The sequence below is a fragment of the Pocillopora damicornis genome, chromosome 2 (genome assembly GCF_964200805.1).
Source record: "Pocillopora damicornis chromosome 2, jaPocDami1.2, whole genome shotgun sequence".
NCBI classification, from domain to species: domain Eukaryota; kingdom Metazoa; phylum Cnidaria; class Anthozoa; order Scleractinia; family Pocilloporidae; genus Pocillopora; species Pocillopora damicornis.
Window position 1 is genome coordinate 35,879,547 of NC_142671.1, and position 24,206 is coordinate 35,903,752.

Sequence of the window (24,206 nt, forward strand, 5' to 3'; positions counted from 1 at the left end):
CCCCACTGACGCAGCACCACAGTTTCTTTAGAAACTTACCCCCTTTATTTATCTGTGACTTTTTTATTCTGGGTTACCTACAGATAAGACATGCTCAAACCGAACGATAGGCCCGGCGTGAATCAAAATATAATACCTCAAAACTGAATTGACTTATTTATGAGACCTATACAGTGGCATCAGTCTTTGATTATGGTCTTCTCTTGCTTCTTTAGAGCAGTTTTCAACTGAGTGTCGAACATCAAAACCAGAGTAATTACAACTACTAATCAGAACAAAGGTTACATCATCATTAGCCAATGAGAATGCAAAGTAAAAACAAGTGATCTAGTCGAAGTGCGGGAAAACGCGGGTGACCAAGTTGGGATTGGTTTATTGGTTGAGATAGTGGAGTGAGTTTTCTAGACCAATCCTAGAGCGAATAAAAATAAAAATTAAAGCAATCTAGGATTATTTTCGACACTCAATTAAAAATGACTCAATGCTTGAAGATGAATGTCTATAAAGTATATATTTTTATCATATGAAGGGGATGTTTGACTAATTCATTAATCTGTCTTTAATCTAAATTGCGCTCTTAGCTTAGGCTATCGTCTCATAGAGAGAGAGGCTCTCAAGAAGTTATTTTACAAAATAATCGATATTCCTGTCTTTTTATTGTTTTCATTACGACCTTCCTGATCCAAGAGGCAAACGTCTCTTGAAGAGCATTTGTCCCTTTTGTCGACACAACCGAAAAATTTTTCCATTTATCGTTAGTGTCCCGTAGATGGAGATGTTCCCTTTATTTAATTAATATTCAGCCCTTTCAAATTTCTCTGTGTTAATGAATCAGATAATTATGTGGAAACTAGTTAATTTCTGACAGCGGGTAATTTTGAACATACATGGCAGGCTATGTGTGACCACTAGTATCCCAGATAATTTCGCATCGTTTCCTTGTCCAGCTCAAACATAGAGAACTAAGTTTTTATCACTGAACAAGGAATATGGCAAAAAGGAAATTGCTGGTTTGCCTTGAATGGCAGACCATAATGGTTTAGCCTTTACAATTTTTGGGAGAACAATGGAACCCCGTTCTTACGACCACCTTCGAGCTATGAATCTTTTGGGCGTGAAAATATAGCTATAGGTCGGAAGAACTAAAGCCCCGTTAAAACTGTCATGATAGTTGATGACAGTCGATGGTAGTTTCAACTACCATTCACCATCATTGATTTTCATGTTTTAGATCAAACGGTTCACGATAGTTGATGACCGTTGAAAAATTAACGCAATGAGATCGTGTAATTGAAAATAAATATGAGGCGCGCCGATCTAAGCAATTTCGGTGGCATTTGAAATTTTAGTCACAAAGTTGCGAGTTAAAGATACTGAAGCCTACCTGGAAATGATGAGAATGAATTACGAGACATTATGCGAAGTTTTGACAGCTACTTTAGTCATTTCACCCTTTGCCATTTCGGTTTGAGTCCGTTTTTGGAAAAACTGTTTAACGAAAAACTTTCATTCATTATCATTCGCTCGTTCAAACGGCAAAAACTATCGTCAACTATCACGTCGAATTTTAACGTGTCCAAACTACGTACAGTCGATAATAGAGGATGGAAGTGCATGATAGTTCGATAGTTGAAACTATGATCAAATATCATGACCGTTTGAACGGGGCTTAAGACTGACCGCCTATCAAGCTTTTTTGAGGTAATACTGAAGAGATCTGTATTATAAACTGATCGTCGTACAGAAACGTTCCACTGTATCTCAAATAACCTAATATACTTGCCCATGTCCTAGTTTTAATGTCTCCTTTTTTAGACATCGGTTGTTCGGATTTCACCGTCTGGAATCTGTACTCCATCGACGAGTAAGAAAGTCTGATTGCTTTTCTCGTCATGGTAGGTAGAGATGTGACCTTCCAACGCAGGCATATCGCTTGCTGTCTTCTCTGGTGAGTTTTCGCCACATATCTTAACGTCATCCGAAAAGGACACAGTTCTGTCGCACTGTATGGGACATGTTTGCTTTGGTGCTTCCTTCCAATCACTATTTATTGCAACAGGGACGTAGCTGCTACTTGTTTGTGATACATTATTGCTTTCGCAGTTCTTTAACTGATACCATTCCTCATAAGATGGTGGAGGCGGTGTAGAACAAAATGGGTCACCTCCGAAGTATTTGTCTTCGGGTGTTTCAATACCGCGCTCTACACTGCCATCATCGCTGATAGAGTTATGCTTAACTGCGCCATTCATCTTGGTACCCTCTTGTTTCAAAAGGGGACTCTTGTAAAAAGATGCATTTCCATTGGGAACATTGCCTGATTTTTCCTTTCCATTCTCGTTGCTCTTCACGGAGGCATAAGTGTCTCGTCGACGAAATGATGCAAACGAAGTTTCAGTTTCTAAAGAGTTTAAAGTCTCTTTGCCACACATCCTCCTAATTAGATTCCTGAATGCAATCTTGAAAGTGGGATTTAAAAACGCGTAAATTATGGGATTTAAACAGCTGTTTAAGTAATGCAGCCATTTCACCGCGGAGGTGATTGCTGGAATGGTGTCGATATCTCTTCTGCAAGATTCACAATACCAAAACGCCAAAGAAGCGATGAAAAATGGAAGCCAGCATGCAACAAAGGCGCCAGTCACGACGCCCAGACTTTTGGCCGTTTTGTATTCTGTGGAAAGGCGTTTCCCATGACGATGTGTGAGTCGAGACCTTGAGATTACCACGTGAAGGATCCCACCGTAACAAAACAGTATGACAATTAGAGGGATAATGAATCCAAATAGGAAGATCACCACGTACTTCCAAATAGGGTCCACTAGATAGAGACACGATGTACCTCCCGCATGCACCCAGGAAAGCAGGATAATCCATTTGCACTTGCCTGGAGTCATCTTCGTGTGATGGATCAGAGGATGTTTGATAGCAAAGAACCGATCCACGGAGATGAACATCAAATTAGAGATTGATGAAATTGCACAGATTATATCGATCAAGGTCCAAAGCATGAGGAAGGTCGGTACATCGATTTCTGGTGGATATTGCCAAGAGAGGATCTCGCCAGCCAACCAAATAGGCTCGGTGATAAATGCTACCATCATGTCACTTATAGCCAGGCTGAGTATAAACCAGTTCGTGACACTCTTGCGAATCCTTTTGAACACATAAAAAGCGGAAATGACGAGGCCATTGCCAAAGAGTGTCAGAATGATGAGAATTGTAATTGCTATGGAAGAAATGACTTTGTGAGAAACGCTATTCTCTGAGGACCCAACTTGTACGGGTACAGGCGCACTGCTGTTATTGGCGCTCATGATGGACCAAATATTTCCTGTTGTAGGCTCGGCGTTTCCTGCTCAAATCTGGTGTTGGTGTTTGGTGTTGCTGCGTCTACGAGTTGAAAGAAACAAAGAAGATTAACCAAACACTATTACTTTAGCCGTGGTGATTTCGTGGAATAAGCAATTGGCCCTAGTGATTTCTGACAAAATTTCAGTATGGCTTTCAATAGAGGTCAACTCGGCAATCGTAGTGAAGAAAGCATAAACTAGTGTCATGCTTCTGCTAGGATTTACAAGCGTTTAAGCTGCTTAAGCGCGTGACAGTTAGGCTTCATACGGATTAATCTAGACGCCTGTCTCTCAACACTGTTTTCTTCACATGTTTTTGGTTTCGCACAATCGCGTGGATCGATAGTATATCTGCGTGACCTCACCTGAGTCCAATTTCCCGAACTATCAATTACTTCGATTTTCTGCCGAATACCTGTCTCAAGCTGCGTTCAGTTCGCACATGGTCACGTACTTCAGTGTGGGATGAATTTTTCTTGAGGAGAGAACGTGAGTTGGTCGCATTTTCGCACCACCCGACAAGTTCTGACGGGACTCTACAGAATTTGGGTGGCTCGTGTAGCCTAGCTGACGGGAAACACTGGGACATTTAGTAAAAAATGATGGAACGCGATTTCAGTAAGAACCGCGCACTGAGAATAATCCCTTCATTTTTCAATGAGACAGTGATTTTAGAGCGGCACATTCAATCAAAATTTATCCCTGGGGCTCGAATCCGGTCAAACAGTGGCGATTCAATCCTCTTTGTTATGACTAGCATAGGAGTATTGCAATCGTTCAACCATACATGCTTATGTGCATGGCAAAGGTCGCCTCTTAATCTTCTCAGCTGTTACCAAGAAATGCTTATTTCATTTGTCGCAAATTATTTTAACTGTAAAGTTACGTTTCTGAGCGATAAGATAGTCTTAAATGACTGGTATGATCCACGCTGCTGATTTGAGAGCATGCATTCAAAAACGTCTTATCTTTTGTCGATTCAAACCAGTGATGCGTTTAAGGAGCTGTGACACTTTTATTTTTGGAGATAATTTGATAAGTGCACACGCTAAGTTCTTGTCAGGACTAATATAGGTTTTTCACAGAGATGGGCAAACTGATGCGGTGTCATGAATGCAAAGATACAATTGCAAGTTATTATAAGACGTTCTTTGGATAAGAAAAACGCTGTTTACAGCTTTTTCAAACAGCCCACCGGGTGGTTTTTGAAAAAGGACCATTGCTTGGAGCGTTGCCTAATTATGTTTAATGAACCTTAATGACCTTAATGCAATCGCACTTCAAAACATAGCTTGTTATATTCACATTTCAAGATAATAAGAAAGCAAGCCACTCAAATGAAGACCGAAATGATGCTTGAAAATTTACAATAACCGAGAACTTCTAAATGGTGTTGCAACTCAAATTGTATAATATATATTCCTGAATTGTTTTTATTGCCGTTAGGTGTAAAGATATTCGATATCAGTTCTGAAGTAATTTTAACCTCTTCCAAATGTTGAGACACGGTTTAAAAACCTGCAAAGTCTGAATATTTGCTTTAAATGATCTACCTTCAACATTATAAGGCTTGTATACGTAAATTATCGGAAAATAAGGTTAAAAAATCTCTATTCGTTTTCGTCTGGTTATTATGAATGATGATTTAAAGAAATTTTACACATGATAACCTAATTTAAGAAACACCTGTACCCTAACAAAACCAACCTCAACCACTAAATATAACGAACTCTGTACCTAGATATGACTAGCTCTCATATTCCGGTATAGAAAGCCCCTATAGCCCAGCGAAACAAGACTTTATATCCCGATATAACAGGCCCCTATAAACCCCGATATAACAAGCCCCCTTCAACCCGGTCAAACGGGCCCCTCTAACTCAGTAGAACTAACAACTGATGCAATTAAAACATATAGAGCAGACACACGTTATACATGACCAACACAAACACTTGACACCCCCCCTCCCCCTCCCCCGGCGTGTTGTACCTCTCTCTCTTTCTCTCTATGACCTATTAGTGTCACTCACTCGTTATCTCAAACCAAAATCTATTAAACATTCTTATCATATATATATATACACTTTTAAGGAGTATTATAAGATTTTGCCTAAGCAGGATTCCTGCGTTGCTATTCTTACAATAGACAGTAAACGCCTAGTTCCGAGCTTTTTGTTCACATCTGTGGTTATCATTTTAACGGCATAAGAACACAGCGGGGGCTCTGATAATGGATGTCATCAGTCCTGTCCTCTGTCAGTGTATGTTTGCGCTCAGCATGAAGCGCAAGGCACAGACGCAGTTTACCGGAATCGAACGCTATGAGTTTATGACATCACAATTACCTTTGACAAAAAGATTGATAAAAGAACTACCACGATAAAGTGCTCGAAACGACTTCGATCTTTTTTCGTTAGTCTCCGACCAGACTGGCCATGAATGAGTTTACCCGCACTAAGTAAATTTCCTGTGATAGAAAATTCAACAATTACTGAAATTTTTCAACGTAAACTTTGACGGAAAAGTTATGGCTTTCAAAATTTTCATGGCGTGTTTTTACAATTGGGCACTGATTATAAGTGATAGTCAATTAAAATCCATATTGGCCCAGAAGTAAGTGCTGAATGGGCTTAACCTAGCGGTAAGGTATGCGAACAAATATCATATCGACCAAAACACGCGCCAGGCTGATAATTACAGAGCTTGGTTAGATTAAAAGATACATCTTTAATTCAATTTTCAGAGAATAAATGAAGCTTTAGAAACCACGAAATGTGAAAAATTCTTGATCAACTGTGACATGGTTATCTCCTTTAATTTCGCCATTTTACCAAGTTCTTTCTCAGTTTTTCGACAATCTTTTTTACCCCCTCTCTATAGCATTAAAATTTGAAGTGAAAGAAACTTGCCTGAATGAAATGTGGTCCAAAGACCAGCTGGCATACATGCGAGGATGATGTTTTCAGACCTTTATCTTAATGCTCTATTTATAGGATAAGCTCATTGATAATAGCGACCGACAAAACCTTTCTCAACTTTCTTTATCTCGATAACAAGTATATTCTTCGACGGTTAAGCCATGTTTTCTTTCACCGCAAAAATCCTTTCATGAGTCTTGCTGTAGGACTCATGAAATGATACAAGTATTGGTCAGCAGCTCTGTTAAATATTTAGACAGGCGTGGGCTTGTACTTACAATTAGCGCTCATGTCATTCGCGAAATTGTAGCCGGGATTTGCGATATTTCTGCTTAGAATGGTATCTTGAAGATAACCCAGAGAGATAACCCTACACTGTGCTACTATTATTACTTTTCCCTTAAACGGCAGTTTTTTTCCGTTTGAGGTATCAAACGGAAATTAAATTTTACATCTCCAAAGAGTCACTGGAAAAAGTAATTGGTCACCGCAAGAAGTGCCACATAGTTGCATTAAAGTGCATGCACAATCCTTTGCTTGGGAAGATTTAGTTGATTGGATGCAATAACTGTGTGTTTACGGTACAGAATAATCATTATCAAGTATAAATCTCCATTGTCTGTGAAGGCATAAGCAAACTGCACAGCTATCAGATATACATTACTTTATCAGGACTAAATCAAAACTTACTAAAACGAGCAGCTTTCCGAGTACCCAAGTTTTCCAGGCAGTGACGGAGTATAAAGCAATGAATAAAAAAGTATGCCAATAATTTCGAAAAACATGCATTTCGATACATTAAGTTGTAAAATCAACTTGACCTAATACAGTGTGGTTATCTAATCGGAAGTTCGCTTCAGCTATTACTTTGAGGTTCGGCTAAATCTTCCTCTTTCTTGTCATCATGATTGATGCGTTTAATCCAGCGGTAATCTTTTTCATCTAACGTAAACAATCTACATTTCGCTCCATCCAACAGATGTACTGCGCTTTTTGCGAGAAAGTGTTTCATTTAATTAATTAACTTAGAGTTGTGTCAAGTCTATAGGATCATCTCAGGAATAGGGAAACGTTTTCAAAGTTTATGCCTCTCAAAACTTATGTTTCGTTTCAAATCAGCCTCACGTTTTATAGCTGAATAAATAAAATACCTTAATCGATAACAAAACTTAGCTCTTTAATAGTTTCTGACAAATGAGATTTACAAGAAGGAAGCGTTACGAAAAGATACTCTTAAATTTGAAACTTGCGCGTTTAACGGAGAACTATATTATTTGGAACAGCATGTATAAGTTCGATATTTTTCGCACCTAACGGTACGTGAATCAAGGTTATTAAAGGGAGGCCGCGGTATATTTTTAGCCGATGCTCCATTTCACAGCGGTAACCAATTTACAAAACCATAATAGAAGCATTTTGTCTTCATGGGACATGACGCAAACAAAACTTAACCAAAGCGAACATTTTTGTTGCAATTAAAATTGCAAAATTGTTTAAGTTTTTTTTAACAATGTACAAAAGATCATTTCATGAGTCTAACATCGGAGGTTTCGATTGTAGAGCTTGATAAAGCACTCAAGGGTTGATCGTCTTACAGTTTAACACAGTACTTAGTTGAAGTAAGTCAGGCAGGTAGCACGTATGGAGTGTTATCCCCTAGGGCGCTTGCTATCAATGTTAGCTCAATCAGCCCATATGAATGTCGATTTCTTTAAACGCTAGATTCTGGCCGTGCTGAACAATAACAGTTTGCATATGGAACTTATTGTGGCCGCATCTGGAAAATTTGAAAAGTAAATGATTCTATGCATGAAGGTTGCATACCAGAAATGGTTCAGTGTTGCCACGCTGCAAAGAACCGTGACTTCAACCTTATTTATGCAAAAATAAATTAATATTCCAAGTTTACTGAAACGTTTTCCAGTTAAGCCTTTCTTCATGATTGACCTCCAGTTCATACAAGTTGTTAGAGTTTTTATTTTCAAGGCCGTTGGAATTTGGAATGGGCAGTTAGGGTCGCTTACGCGGGTAGTTATGATAATATAAACAGTCTCTTGACACAGATCTCCTAAATGAGAAGGTTAACATTTCGCCTAACCAACCACAGATCCTAAGTGCTTAAAGACATCCTTAATCCCTAAAGCGGATTTCAATACAGATAATGACCGCTATGTGTGTTTTCCTTGATACTAAACAAATACACTGTATGCAATATAAACAAAGATGATTAGAGAACGAATTTCAATGATAGGAAAATTCTTACCTTGCTGGAACTATGTGCTCAAGTATTACCAAGTTGTCGCTATGTGAAACGCTCCACAGACTAAGAGCTCCAAAGACAAAAGTTACAATTGCATAAACTAAACCAAATAAAGATCCTCCTAACTTTAGGGAACAAACCGGGTAGCTGTGATAATGTCCTGTTGTCTGAACCCTTCTGCACCAACTTCTGTTCTCTTAATAGAGAAACTGACTTATATCTTTCAGCAGCATGTTGATTCACAGCGTTTCGATTGGCTCAAGTATCTACTTGAAGATGCTATTCTTTGTCTTAAGTCGCTCAGCGAAACACACTCTCTCTGCAAGTTACACGACGAAAGAAGCATAACCAAACGAAAAATTCATAATTCGGACGTCATCTGTACAGGATAAACAATGAAATAGCCTCGAGGACACGATGACCTCTCCACTCCCTGGTTTGCTACGGCTGTTAGGTAAATCGACTTTCAGAAACATGAGTCATTTCATCAATTTGCGTCACCAACAAAACACTTTCACAATTTATCACGAATCAACCTTACACAAGGAGCGCAATCAAAGCATTTAGACACTGTTGATGGAAATACCAAAATTATTAAATTAAGACGCGTGGTTGAAAAAACATTTCGATGAGGCTAATCAGTGCGGCCTATTTTGGTCGGCCAGCAAGATTTGCTTGGACGGTTTCCTAATTAAAGAGAAGACTTCGACTCGAATGAACAGGAGGAAATGTCTTTCGGCTTGCTTGCAGCCAGAAAGGTCAGGTGCTGTACTAAAAGTAATTCAAGAAGGAGGCTGGCTCAGTCAAACGTGTAAAGAAATTTGATTTAAAGTGCCCAACAGCTCTCAGTTTGAACAGAAAATTTTTGAATTTTGTCTCAATCTTGCCGTTCGCATGACGGCTGCGGAGGACTTAGTCGTGTCGGCTGGAGGATGCTATAGCCATTGAGAAAAAGCCTACGTTAAGATAAGAATGCCATAATTCCATCAAACAATCTAAAGTTAATTGCAAACCAGGCGATCAATGCGGGGGTTGTTTATAAAGCACGGTGAGCGAATTTTCAAGGAATCGTATCGGCTATCAAGGAAGACCGATAGTCTCTGTTACAAACAATAGTATGCTGTGCGTAGAGGGTATTTATAGACCGAAATGACTTAAACCTTACGCTTCAATTCGGAAATAGATGTCAACGAAACAATGAAGACAGGAAATGTTAATGCGGTCGAAAGAATTAAATTTACAGGTATGCTAATTGCACATTTTTGTTCACGAGGGTTCCGGTTGTGGCCTGGCTCAGAAGAAATATGTTTATATCACGTGGCATCGTTCACGTGCATATCCCGCAAAGCAATTTAGAACTTGCAGTATTTTGAGTTCTGAACGTATCCGTGTGATGAATGAAAACGTGCAAATTTTCAGCCCAGCGTATCTCTGTGCGTTCCGTGTAAGAATGCGTGAATATAAGATGCCAAGAAACGAACATTCAATTAATCCACAATACAAAAGTAATCGAGAGATCAAATCCGCTCAACGAGACATTTCTTCTCTTCCTGATAACCTTTTTGAGGTTTTCTAGAAAAACGAAGTTATTCTCTGGTATTTGAGGCAGGTAGGCGACATGAACTTTCAGTGGGTTAGAAACAAATGCTTATTTTGATTCTGATCTGTCGTTTGGTCAAAGAGCTTGAGAACTATTCTTTGAATTAAGTTGAGATGTTTATACAACAACATTTAAATCACGTACTGTACACACAATTGAAGGAAAGCATCTCAATTGCGGCACCTCTCCTCAAGGCATATTCAGTTTAACTGATAAAAATTTTAGGCTCCCATGATACTTCTTGTTGTTGTTGTTGTTATTGTTGTTCTTTCTGGACGTTTGTTTAGCTATTAAGAGATTACACCACAGGAACTGGACAATTTCTGTGGTTCATGCTCATGATCTGGCTCTTAAAAAACAAACTTTTGCATGAACTTCAGACCAATTTTTAATCGTTGTTCCTTAATGACTGTAGATAGAAAAAAAAAGTGTTAAGAGAATCCATACTTTTATCTTTAGCACTTTTTCACCAAAATCATCCATCTTACTCTTTCGGCAAGAACGATACGATGCTAATGTGCAACTTTTCATATGGCCAATATACCGCCTTTATAGTCCTGGCATATGGGTGTCACATGTTCTTTTATGAGACACTAGAGTGCCGTAAGTATCTGCGATTACATTCTTCTGCTATCTGAAGAAAGCGGGGCATATTAATGACTCTAAACCGAAACCCGAAAACTTGCAGAAGTAACAAAGAGCATTGAGTGAAGCTGAATAATTTGGTTTGAAGAAGGCATCCAGGTCAGCGGTATCAAACGTTGTGGTAGCAAACGTTGCGTCAAGTACAAGTTTTTGTGCTTTACGAGAAGAATGGTGTAGCGATTGGAAGATGTAAAGTTCCAAAAATGCGTTAATTGGGTTTGTACGTCAACGTTCCTCATTACATCTCAGATGTGTGGGTACTTATGGGGTTTTCATGTTTCAATAGATTGGACAAAACGATAAAGAACATCGATATATCATACAAGTGCCAGCAAAATTTAAGAAATTTCTAGAACGTCACATCGCTTAGTCAATAGCAGTTCTCAAAAATAGGTCTGAATACTTGCATAAACGAAAAAAGAATTTTTCAGGTGGTTAAATGATCTGAGAAGATGACCAGAAAAGCAGTATATTCACTGAGTTTAATCTTAGCGACATCTTGACCGGGTTTGAAATTAATTTTTCACTCTTACGGTCGACAGTTTCTGATCATTTTTATAGCCTTTCGAATCGATCTCTTTCGCCCTCGTAGAAAAACCAGCTAAAAGTATATACTTATTTTGAAAATGTCGTAATAAATCTGTCAGCATTGGGTTAACCCGCATAGAATTCTGTCGCGATTTGCTTCAAATTTCTTTCTTCGTCATTTCGGTCTTGTCTTTCATTTGGCTACGTCTGGGAAGGAGCACATGTGATAAAGAGATTAGATTCAATGTGTACTGATTTGCTCCCCGGCAAAATGATCATTCTACATTCTGTAATCAAGTATTTGTTTTGTTTTGTACAAATTATCTCTTCAGATCACGAATTTCAGATCATCGTCAACCTGAACAAGTGCCTGAATAATTTGCATTCAAGCGCGAGGTAAACACAGCAATTGAGAATTTAGGGTGAAGTGTATTAGTTAAGCACCTCTTTGCGGTTTCAATATTTTAATAGGATTTTACAGTCACTGCCACCTTAAGTTTTTAAGCCTCGAAAGACGAGTTTCTATGATTTACCAGCTGGCGGGCTCGACAAAGGCTATCTCCTCAAACAGAACATGGTCGCCAACCATTTCGTCTCGGAACGGAACTTAGAGCTCATCCAAAGCGGAAACTTGAAACCTCTTGAAATGATGTAAGCGGTTTAAAAGTCAACAAGTGTATATAATAAACTGCTTCCACCATTTTTTGAAAGAAAAATTTTATGATTGCTTGTTTTGAAATTGGAGCAGCTAAAGCATTGGATGCGATATCGAACAATTGCGCTCCTTACTTGCGGTTTCTACGATGGCACAGTGTTTTCCGAAGTTACTTAATTTGTTAGACTTCAACCACTTTAAAAAAAAAATTCCCGGCTTCCTGAAAGATTGAACGATAACATTTGAGGTTTTTGAGAAGTAGCTAACGAAGTTTAATCCGATCCGACGCCTGGAATGTCTGTCGAAGAAACTGCATAGTAAATAATTTCAACTAATTCACAAACAGCTGTTGCTCTTCTCTGTCGTTACTGAACGTTCCGTCATAGAAAACCATAATAAACCAACCGCCAACCCGCTCAAGTCATCAATGATATCAATGTAATCTTAAATGCTTTTATGTATGGTATGGAAAAACAATTAAGTGCAGTGAAAATAGTTAGAACAACACTCAAATTCTCTAGAAATTAACAGTGAACTGAGCGAGACATCATGTAATAACTTTCAGAGCCTCACTTTGCGATAGAACGGGGTGTTAAAGTGATAATACACCGCCAGTCTGAGATACGATGGATGGGATACCCCACGCAATAGACCGCTAACGAGCGCAGCTCCTAAAATGTGACGCTCGTTTTCAGCTTCGAAGGATTGTTTTTCTTAAAGATTTAAATTCGATTCTTTATGTAAACGCTTAGTTTAACCTTTTGTTTCTTTGTTTCTTCTGTTGCTCTAACCTTTTGTTTCAGTGTCTGTAGTCATGCGAAGTGGAAGTATGTGAACCATAAAATCGTGTAAGCATTGTTGAGTCAGTTAGTGAAACCAAAAACGTTATCCTAACCTCCTGAACACCCTGCTCACTGTTAAATGAATGCAAAACTCTTTCAAAGTCAAATACACCACACTCGGTTTGTTAAGGTACACTCGGTTCCTTACCTCAAACTTGCTTGTGCAATTCCTGACCAAATAGTACGTCTCTTTTAGAACAAAGAGAGCTGCATTCAATGGGATGAGATGAACTCAAAATAGTAGCTCCGTTTTAGTTACCTCTGATCTCTAAACAAGAAAGCAAAACACTATGAGTAGTTGTAGGCAAGCTTGACGATCTCTCTCACAAATGGAATTCGCCAAGAACGTGACTAACTACCTTAACGATCAGAATGCAGTTGAATTATTGCTGTCAGTGCTTACAGACCCAATAAAAAATAGAAAATTATCAACCTGCCCACAAGAAAATGAACAAAACGTGTTCGCTCCCTTTAAATGATGTGTCCAAGCTGCATGCTACCTTGGTAAATAATATCTTTGCATCTTGTCTGATTAGTTGATTTGTTATTTTCCGAGCACGGTATCATTTTTCGAGTTCACAAAATGCTTGGCGTGATTATTTACTTGTGATGATTGCACTGTTTAGATAGTGCGTTCTGTTGTTTATCTCATTCACCAACCAATCAAAAGGAAAGGAGATGAGATAGCGCTGCAATTGGCATGTCATTTTGTCCGTGATGGCGGAGTAATGAAGATAAGTTAAACTATTGCCGCCTGGCGAGGCGTTCACAATCACATACCATCTAATTACCTTTTAAATAAAGATAGCGCTGAGTTAGATCGGAGCGAAGAATTATGCTATACATAAGTGTTAAATCCTTACAGACCAGAACTACCCGTTTCGGTTGCATGGCCAAAACGTTACCAAAAATGGAGCAATCTCATTTTGTTTTGGCTATTTTTGATAGAAGACTTCACTAACGTTTCCCTTAGCTTGAATAATAATAATAATAACAGTAATGATAGTAATAATAATGATAATGATAATAATAAAACACTCAATGTACATTTCCTTCTTTATAAACTGTATTATTGGCTAAAGATGATCTCTGCGGTATCGCAGGATGGGACAAAATTTTCAGATTATTAAACATATTCTTCAAGTAAGGAATTCAAACGCAGATGTTAAGAACTTTGAACCGAAACAGCAATCAGGTTTTTGAATTCTGATGAGCCGGTTGAAATAATTACGCCGGCGTTCTTAATAAATTTTAATGAGTTGAACTGATTTTAGAGCGGTGCTTTTTTCCGTTGGACCACTTTCAAGTGCCATAAATCTGAGGGAAGAACTCTTTAAATACGATTTGCTTCTTTTAAAATGGAACAACAAAGGGACAGAGACAAAAAGAAATTTGACGTAAACAGCATAATCTCTCTCTGTCCTTACTCTTTAAACCTCATTAGTTTTCATCACTCCTAAGATTCCGTTTTTAGTTCTCTTTACTGTCTTCTGTGCAAATCGTATGATGTTAGTTTTGAGAATTTGGTATTGGATTAACTAACAATCCCGTAAGAGATGTTTTTCTTCATTCCTATCACTTTTCTGCTTGATATTGTATATGTATTCAGTTGCTGTTAGAAGAAATTCTGTCTTGGTCACTCATGGGAGTCATAGGGCTAAGCTTGTGTAAGCTCGTCGCAATTTGAATTATTTTGTACGTGATCCAAGCAAAGATTTTTTTATTTCGATTAGCGGCTTGCAAGAGATTATAAACAGTTTATATTCTCTTGCGGATTGTTTTTCTCTTACTTACAGACCTAGTAAAGCGTGTGTTCTCTCTGATACGAATTGAGGAGCTCAGTTGTAATAAACTCAAAATTGCTTTGATTACTGAGGGATACTCCTTGCGACCGTTCAAGCAGAGCAAAATGTGAATTCCTTCACGAAGTGCAATCGAATTTATCGATGTTATTCTTTACAAATTCGAAGTAAACTGATAAAAATTAAATGAATAATGAGAAAAAACAGCTCAGTAATGAGAAGCTTGCGACTTCCCACGTATGGATCGCAATTTTGACAATTTTCATTAAATAACCATTATGTAAACTGAATTGGGAAGTTCCGTTTTAAGCGCCAAACCTCTTACGGCTCAGTAACACTCATGCTTATCAGTTCGTGGCAATTTGAACGTGTAAACAGATTGAACAGGAGAGCATTTAAATTAATAAGATTATGAGTAAAGTTTTTGTTTTTCCTTCGCTGCGAAATTCTTGAACAAAGTATTTTTGTATCAAATAACGTCGCCGCTCATTATTCCTGACCACAGCAGTTCATTTTAAGCCTTTGTTACTGGCTAGGATTGTTCGGAACACTTCGATAAAAAACGAATTTATCATTTTAAATAAAATTTTTCAAATGGCTGGACATGTTCATCGTCTCTTCACAAGGATGCTTAAATATTTTGCCTTCTGTTGTGAGTAACTATTGTAAATTTAAGCTTCTAGAAATCTCCAGACTGCTGAGTCATGCTGACTTGCATACCATAGAAATTTCCAGAACATTTCATCAAGTAAAAAATTTCTTTTGTAAGCTCCTGAAATGTTCCAGAACACTTTGTGAATTGATATATATATATATACATATAGATATATATATATATATATATATATATATATATATATATATATATATGTATAGACTTACTTATGTAGTAGTAGAAGTAGTTGTTATCGTCGGAGCGACGACTGTGTTGAAAGCTATACCGAGAGAGAATTACTGCGGAAGATTGCTCATTTCAAGGAACTTTGGAGACAGCAGTGAGATTGTGTTAGTGGTGAGCTAGGATTTAGACTGTAGTGGGCTTAAATAAGTTGATTAACGATAAGTATTGTACTGCCTTTGGGAGTCGCTCCTTGTTAAGAACATTACTCGCTATTTAATAAAGAAGTTTAGTTTGTGGGATTGTAGTGTTTTTCTGTCGGTAAGATTATACCGTAACACTTGGGTTCTGTTCTCAGACCACGCAGATTTTAGTGATTTCACGTTGTTGTTTCGCAGAGGACGGCTAAGAAACGTACAAAGTTTCAAAATGCACGTGCTAAGCTGTTGTTCTGCTCATTAGATCTTTTGTTTTGCCTCTTCCTCGTGGTTTACTCAAGGTCCTCCTTTTAAAAATCAAAAGAGACAGAAGAATCTAAAAGTATTATTCGTAAATTACAGAGTAACACCTCGAAATTAACGATCTGTTCTCTGTCATTTATAGTTTATAATTTATCTCTTTGTTTGCTATCCTCTATTTTCATTTGGCCAAAGGCAAAATCGCTGTTCTTCACCAAGATTATCATGCTATTTTGTTGTTGCTACAAGTTGCGAGGAAAATGTCTCATAAAATAACTTATAAGACTGATTTCATTAAAAAACAACAGCGCGTTTGTTGAAAATGCCTCATATACCTCGAAAACAATTAACATTTCCTTAATACCCAAAATACGTAGAGCCTTTTGCGATTTTAATTTGGGAAATTTGTGTCATTTATTTACTCATGTGGAAGTACTTGTTATTATTGTCATGGTTAGGGAGATATGCGTGCGTGTAGAAACACTCAAACTCATTTGGTTCTGTAAAAAATTTCATTAGTGAGATCAAGAGCAAGAAAATTTCTGGGCATTGCCAGACAAAGACATTTTTTTAGAATTTTACTTCGTTTGTGAGGCAAAATATCAAAGAAAAAAAAACTAATCCTTGCATTGCTTAACTGAAAGAATGAAAACTAACCCCCAAAACTGTTACAATCTTTAAATAGACCAGCCTGCCTGATGGGAAGGCACCTTCTATGATATTTTTGCGACCACAGGTGCCGATTCTCGATAGAAATCAAGCTATGTAGTAATTTGTTTGTTTTTTTCTGTGGCTAACCAACCTCTTGTGTCCTTAGGAGAGTTTCGTGATGAATAATAAACTAACAACACCACAATTAAAACAAAAATTGGACTAAAAAAAATAACAAACAAACCAGCCCGTTACCAACAATTTTAGTAGTGAAACATCTACCGCACTATTCAACAGGGTCGATAGTCAACTAAGTTTAGGCGATGGATGCCATTAGATATTTGGTTAAATAAACTCGACTGAGTTAAATTGTTCCTCTACTGACTGCTTATAACGTCTTCTCGTTTATCCTCCGTTGCTATACACCAGAGAAAGAAATCTTTTAAGAGTAAATAATAGTTACCGAAAAGGCGCAAAAAAAAAAGATAAATAAAGACGTGTTTCATTTAACTTATACCGTCTTATACCGAAGCGTGTTTCTCAAGGCAAGCAAATTTTAATCGGCTTTTCTAATTATTTTGTGGTAAGTGCCTCCGAATCTTAATTTCGACTAACTTTGACTTTGTCACAATTTTTTTTGTCTGATTTAGCTCCGCATCTGATTGAAAACATCTGCAAGTCCGCAATTTTTTTTTAGTTTTTCTAGGTGTGAGTTTCGTTTTTAAGAGTTATTCAGTGAAGCTGACGACTTTGAGCGACAATAAATAATTTTTAATCTGAGAAGTTTTGTAGTTTTTGAATGAAAGATTTATTATCTAAATTTATGGCGTTCTTTTCCTCTTTTTATAAATTCAAACTGGCGACCGAAGAAGAGAGAATAAAATTTATAATTGACCGATAGTTTCGAGGTAATTATATGAACTGACATACACAATTCCCAGTTAAAACGTTAAGTTTTATCTATCCTCAGAAATAAATCAATTTTGTTAATTTTTATCTACTCTGTTGTATGGCACTGTACCACATTTAACACATATTTCTAAGTACTTAGGTTATACAAAATACAGCGTTGTAAAGAAGCTCTTTAAAATTTGACATTCGTTTTCCAACAAAATCATACCTTTAGATTCTTCAGCAAGATCACCTGAAAGGATTATTATCTAAAGTTAGGAAAAATCCATGGCACCTTTCCCCTTGTGCATTAAATTTGAAACATTTCCAATGTAACGAGAGTGTTTTTTTCAATGTAACAGCTCCCCAAGGATTGTCCGAGGTATTGAAAGTGTAAAGAAATTATAATCCGTATTCTATCCTTCAAAAGAGCTCCAGCTGACAGTTGTTTTCACCTGCCGATACACTGCTGCGCCGCAGAAAACAGCCCAGGCTTTTCCCATCCTGTTTAGAGAGCCTCAAGTGTATCTGCTTTGGCTAGATTAGTTAGGCTGAGACAAAAAATTCATGGGGACCTTATAATTGCAATTATTTCTAAGAGTTATTCGATTCCTACAGAGAAACAAGCAGAAATATATTTTGGCCATAAATTCCATTCCTGTGGGCACTCTAAGAGGGCGATTCTTGGAGTAAATTGAGCTGAGAAAAAGAAGAAATTAAGGTAAAAAATTATATTCATGCATTTGAATAGCGAAATTCATTTGTTTCCAGTTTTTATCATTTTTGAAGTTTTAAAATTTTAAAACAGATTTCCTTAGATACGTAGTCTTTCGGTTAATTTTTCTTTTCAAGGGAATCCCATCAGCACAATCCAATTGAAGCTTTTTTAAATAGAAAAATGAAATGAAAACAAAAAAACAACAACAACAACAACAAAAACGAGTCTTAAATTTGCATAACGCTACATTCGTTGTTTTTGTTGTTTTCTGTCGGATACGAGAAAAATTATCGCGATAAAGATTTCTACCGAGTAATTTTTGTAGTCCACAGATACCGCTCAGTTTTAAGTCATGTTTTCAAATAGAAACTGAACTAAGCCTTATGAATTCTCCTAACTAAAGCGGATTGTAAGATAACGACATGTAAAAAGCTCGAGAAAGTAATTTAACTAAATCGCCTTTGATCGTTACTTGTTAATGTTTGGGGTAGAAGACTCAGCGTTCTGATTGGCTAAAGAACCCTGCAGGAAATCGTACAAGCCAATCAGAGGGCCGAGAAGTCTCGATTGCGTGTAAAATTGTATGTCAGAGTATAAACCTCGATGCATTTTGCATTATTGAGGACATCAAAAACACCAATCTAAGGAAGGCGTGTTAGGACTCGAATTTTTAAACCTAAGTATAGGAAGAACTCAAGAAAATAATCCGACGAAGAGAGTTTTCCTATTTATCATTGATCGCTCAATCAGCAGTCTCAGCTCTCTTCCGAGAGGTCGGAAACCCAAGTAAATTACTTATCTCATGCAGCAGATATAATATTCTCGGAAATAAAAGTCTATTTATAATGATTTAGATGCCGATAGCTTGGTAACAAAATCCCAAATTAGTTCTTCCGCTGTTTGAAAAACAAATGCAGAATTTATCACGAATGCAGCAGAAATTCTTCTATTTTTAGGTCTATTTGTGGGAGTTGTGGCTATAAAAAATTAATATTCTGATTTACTGCACTACATTCGTTAGCTCGCATTCTTTTTCAGAAGGTACGGATGAACGTGATTTTAAAATGAATGAATACGTTCCTTGTCTGACAGGGAGCAATGACATGTACAGTTTTTTATGTTAAGAAATAATTCACCTATATGTTTTAGGCCAAAATAAGGATTTTGTGTCGTTACCTCTGAAATCGTGATAGGTAATACAATTCGTCAGTTTTCGCGCTGGCGAGACGCAAATGAAACCATTTTAACCCATAGATTCGCGGTCTAATTTTATATCTACGAAATTTTACCGTTCAGACTTATCAGAACGGAAGATTGGAAACTGCTGACATATTTTTTTGAATACGAGTTCCTTTTAATTTTTTTTTTTTATTTTTGGTTTTTTTTTTTTGATGCGCATTATAATTTATAGCAAAAAAACTGAATTATATGATGCTATTGTAAATTTCCGAAACATTGCCGACCTTATACCAAGGAAATTACGATTGTTAAATGTCGCAGCTAAGTTTCTAAAAATTTCATCTGAGAAAATCATATGCATGCGAAAGTACTAAGCATTGAGGTTTTCAGCCGAGAACCTGACTTTGCCCGATGTGATAATGAGATATTGGGCTCGAGGAAATCTCTCCCACGTAAAACCAGAATCTTTGAATTCCCAGTTTTGAAATTGATTTAAAACTGGTCTCAATATAGCAAAAGTCGTAGCCAACCAAAAATTATTGTTAGAATTCTTTGACGCCATGGTTAGCGGGGAAAATTTTCTTTCACAGCTGGTTCAGACCAGAGTGTACATCGAAAGTAAGCCTAAATCGTTTGTCACATACCTAATAGGTCATTTCACTTTTAGCATGATTACAACTTTGTTCTATGTTTTGTATCTTCAACAGAATGTTCTCCATCGTGCAATTAATCGAAAATAAACTATAAACATAGAGAGTTATTGAATTAAGAAAAATCTTTAATTCTTACTGTTTGAACGGCTTTCTTTTTTTTTTTCCTCCGTGAACTGGTGATCAAAAAATTGACCTTGTTGTAAAATACAGCAATTGAATACAAGACACAACCCAAGCTAAAAAATCCGTACCGGAGGCCTTCGAAACATGATTTCTTCAAGTAATTTCTTACCTTTATTCACTCGTGAAATATCCACAGATATTCGATTTGTCTGATTTTGAAATGAGGAAAAAGGCCCGGCATTTTGCCTATTCATGCAGTGGTTATAGTAGCGCGTGAAATGAGACAACTATTTCGTCGTGGTTGAATAGCTATCGATATTTGCCTTTGTTTGGGGTCAAAAGCACCTAATTATTTCGTTTCCGGGTGATAAGGGTCTTATATACTTTCCGTATTGACCATGGCATATACATATTTTCAAATTAAAAAACAAAGACCCTTCTTCCTTTGCGCAGATTCATATTCTGCTACTTTACGTTGTTGAGTTTGTTTCAACGCGTTTTACAATCATCGGAAATGTTGGTATTCCTCATGAATAAATTCAATGTTTCTTTAAAGTGCATGCATCAGTAATGATTAAGAACCCAAAATACAGCAACATAAACTACACTTTTTGCTAAGAAAATTCAAGGATTATTTGATTCTCTTGTCAACAAGTTCCAAAAATAAAAATGCAAGGTTTCCTTCTCAAGAAGTCACTTCCCCATTTACTGAAATACAATCCCAGTTTTACATGTACAGAAGTACATCTGATTGCAGTCGATTTTTTTTTTTTTGCGCTGCAGATTTAGGGATTAATTCAATGTGCTGACCCATGGTCACCTAGAAAGAAAACTGCTTGTCTCCAAGAGATTCAAGAAGATTTCGCTTTAAACCAAAGCGACTTAAGATTTGAATCTTGGGTGGAAATCATTTAGCGCAAAATAATACCTTGGCTAAAACGATCTCAGGCTGAAAGTTCCAGATATCGTTCATTTGAACAATAGATTTAATGCTAGGAAACGTAACTGTAAAAAATTTTCGCTCTGCTTTTATGGATGGTCGATATTGCTTTTGAAATAGCCGGGAAACAACAGAAAGGAACTTACAAATTACCATCAACAGAGACTTTTCAACCGGTCGGCTATTCAATATTGAGATCGAGAAACCAAATGTACAGTTACAAGTAGGCTTTGTAGTTCACAAACATATTCGTTTAACAAACCGAAGCAAAAGCTTGAACTCACTATCATCAAACTTTTACTGTCCCTCAAATCTCCCCCACTGAGATAATCTTCGACTTACACTGTCGCTCAAAAAAATATCCATCCCTCAGCTATGATGTTTGAAAATCCTTAATTTGCACTCACCAATATATTTGTGGATTCGCTCCGGACGTCCAAACTCGCCTTCTCTGTCGGGGTTTTAGGATTAAAGAATCTTTGCTCCGATATAATACCTTAAACTGCCTCAACAACTACGCAATTAGTTAACTGCGAGGCAAACAAAGTTATTGAAAGACCTTCATGAATAAAACACAAATATCAATTATTTCTTCATTTAATCTTGCTAATCGCTGATTGTCTCGTGGAAAACCATCGAAGTGGCACGTCTCACAAAGCTGCCCAATATAATAATTGCATTTATGATCTGTTAAGAGTACTTTAGAACTTCAAAAATGTTTGGGAACGATCGTGCTTTTCTGACACGCTCTATTGTATTGAAAGAATGAAAATAAAAGCTTTGGGTTTGATTGGTCTGGAATAAACAAAAACGATTGCGGGAACCCATTTGTTTGACACATGTCGATGTCAGTTATTTCGTTGTGAAAACTTTTCAGAATTAGCATTTGCTGACAATCAAGTTATCAAGTTGTTAAACGAAATTACATCTCTATAAAGCGGTTAGATCAAAACCATCTCCGCATTTTTTGGACGTGCAGTGATAAACGTCAAAAGTTAATTTAGGAATTAATGCAGATTCTGACTTCTAGAAAGTTCAGCACCAGTTGACCCTGGAGTTTTTGTTTTTTTTGCAACTGCAGCCATGAAATCGATTTGCAGTGCAACCAATCGTGCACGAACAGTCATTTCATTCCAAGAAATCAATTAACAGTTTTTTTTCTTAAACCTGGTAGCTTTCGTGAGAGAAACTAAGCATGTTTAAAGACTGACAACAATTAGAGATCTTTTAGCTCTGTATTAGTGCTTCACCTCTCTAACAACTTGATATCGATTTCACAAATTTCAAATTGAAAAGTAGGTGATGGAGAACGAATGTCTCATTTAGTCTGATGAATTGAAAAATTATTTATTCAAACAACTGCAAACGGAAAATACAGGCAAAAAGCGTTCAATAAAAAGTGATATATAACCAGTTTTCTTGCCTGCAGCATCCTGTGTAAATTGTACTTTTTGAAATCAATTAATTGTCTACGCTGCTAAATTGTGCTTTAATCATTTACATTGTCAGTGGTTGTAACAGCAGGCACACAAACAAATTGTTAGGCCGAAACCACGTCACTAGTTTCCGTGTAAAAGGCTTTACAATTTACGCTTTGTGAATTTTTGTTTTATTTTTCGATCTCATTCTTCGAAAATAGAACCCAACTGGGAAGAAATCAATATTCATTGCGTCAGAAAAAAGAACATATTATTGAAAATGTGAGGCTTCTGTCTGTTGCAAATTAAATTTCACCCGTTTTCCAGTCCTTCATTTCTCACCCAAGGAGGAGTATGTTTAGACTTAGTTTCCTGCATAAACTAACACGATAGTCAAATGAAGCCCGAATTTAAAAACCTTCCAACAAGTAAAACAGTTCAACTAACCAAATATCGAGGAAACGGCAAACAGCATTTTTAGGTAATAAAGTTAGCGAATCACGTTGTTCATTCGTCTCCGTCAGCAGCGGAAAGATTCCGAAATAGCTCGGTAAACGCCCTCCAAGTTCAGTCATAGCATGCTTTAACAATGGAAGATATGTTAATATTTAGGTTTAATCGTAGCTGAAAATATCAAAGGGGGATTGAGGAAGTCAGTTATATTTTCGGAGCCTTGTTATGGCCGGAATGCAATTAAAATTGAGAAGGCTAAAAATTTAATTCGAAAGTTCCGAGTGTGTCACGCCCACAGAGTAATTGAACTCTCCCGTGAAGCGTTCCCACGGAGGCGCAGCAAGAAACTATCATGTTTGGAAAGAGTTTACCTCTAGAATAAAGATCTTCTTGGAGAAATTTCCCCTTCATATCGGAAGACTACGAAAATGATGGTCACAGGCACGTTCGCCAAAATTCATCGGTTCTTGCGGAATTATGAACTTACAGCCAGATATTTTGCATGTATGCTCGTTTCTACTCTCTTGCCATCATATGTAGGTCAGGAGCAGAGTATCACCTGCGTAAGGTATGCATTTTCAACATTAACTTTGAAATATTTCTTATTCTCATGGAGCAAAATAACTGCGTGCTTTTTTCAGATTTTCGAAGATTTTGATCACTTACATCAGCCTGCTGGACAGGACCCGTTTCAGTAAACCGCGAAAATTTATTTCTGTCTAAGCAGCCACCCTTCGAAAGACGTGGGTGTTCCGACAGTTGCTTTCTGTGCTGCATCCTATCAATAGAGATGAAATTTTACACGTAGACTTGACTTGAACGTGATTGGTCAATACGGCTGTCCTAATTAATTTACCAAACATTTCCAATTGTATTTTGAGAGAATTGAGCGAGTGATGATATCAGTCGCTTATATAAAACCTCGAAGAGTTTAGAAGAATCGTATATCTGCAGTGAATTCGATCGTTCAGAGAATCATGAAGCATGGATGATGTTAGAAACCTTAATAAAAGTATGATTTCACGAAAATCAAACTCTCATTTTCTTTTTTGTTTTGAAAAAAAAAAGGGGGTGTGTTTCATTTTATCGAAAGAAAATTTTTTGATATGATTGATGCCTCGTTTTAGGGCTTCTCCTCCTTCTTAGTTTGCACGCTATCGACGAACAGAAAGAAGAAAGAACAGATCCTTGTCACGCAGTCATTGCACAATATGATCACGCAATTGCTCTCTCGCCACACGTTGTGTGACAAGCCTACACGACGGCTGCCCTCTCTTCTTAC

The 24,206-nt window shown here is 37.2% G+C and overlaps 1 protein-coding gene across 4 annotated transcripts; it reads right to left on the minus strand.

Annotated features, from left to right (window-relative positions):
• Positions 1-22: 22 nt before the first annotated feature.
• On the minus strand, positions 23-21,587 carry LOC113685496 (histamine H2 receptor). 4 transcript variants are annotated; one of them, XM_089197503.1, is made up of 3 exons: positions 21,461-21,587; positions 12,949-13,068; positions 23-3,393 (listed from the first exon to the last, which is right to left on the minus strand). In XM_089197503.1, exon 3 carries the CDS (start codon positions 3,315-3,317, stop codon positions 1,812-1,814), a length of 1,506 nt encoding a protein of 501 aa, XP_089053629.1. In that variant the 5' UTR covers positions 3,318-3,393; positions 12,949-13,068; positions 21,461-21,587; the 3' UTR covers positions 23-1,811. The 4 variants fall into 4 exon arrangements, with proteins under 4 accessions (XP_089053629.1, XP_089053630.1, XP_089053628.1 ...); XM_089197504.1 differs by lacking the exon at positions 21,461-21,587 and adding an exon at positions 17,670-17,791; XM_089197502.1 differs by lacking the exons at positions 12,949-13,068; positions 21,461-21,587 and adding an exon at positions 8,534-8,944.
• Between the last annotated feature and the right edge of the window lie 2,619 nt (positions 21,588-24,206).

Excerpts from the sequence above, each read along its gene's own strand:
- LOC113685496 (XM_089197503.1), bottom strand. The coding sequence starts at position 3,317 with ATGAGCGCCAATAACAGCAGTGCGCCTGTACCCGTACAAGTTGGGTCC.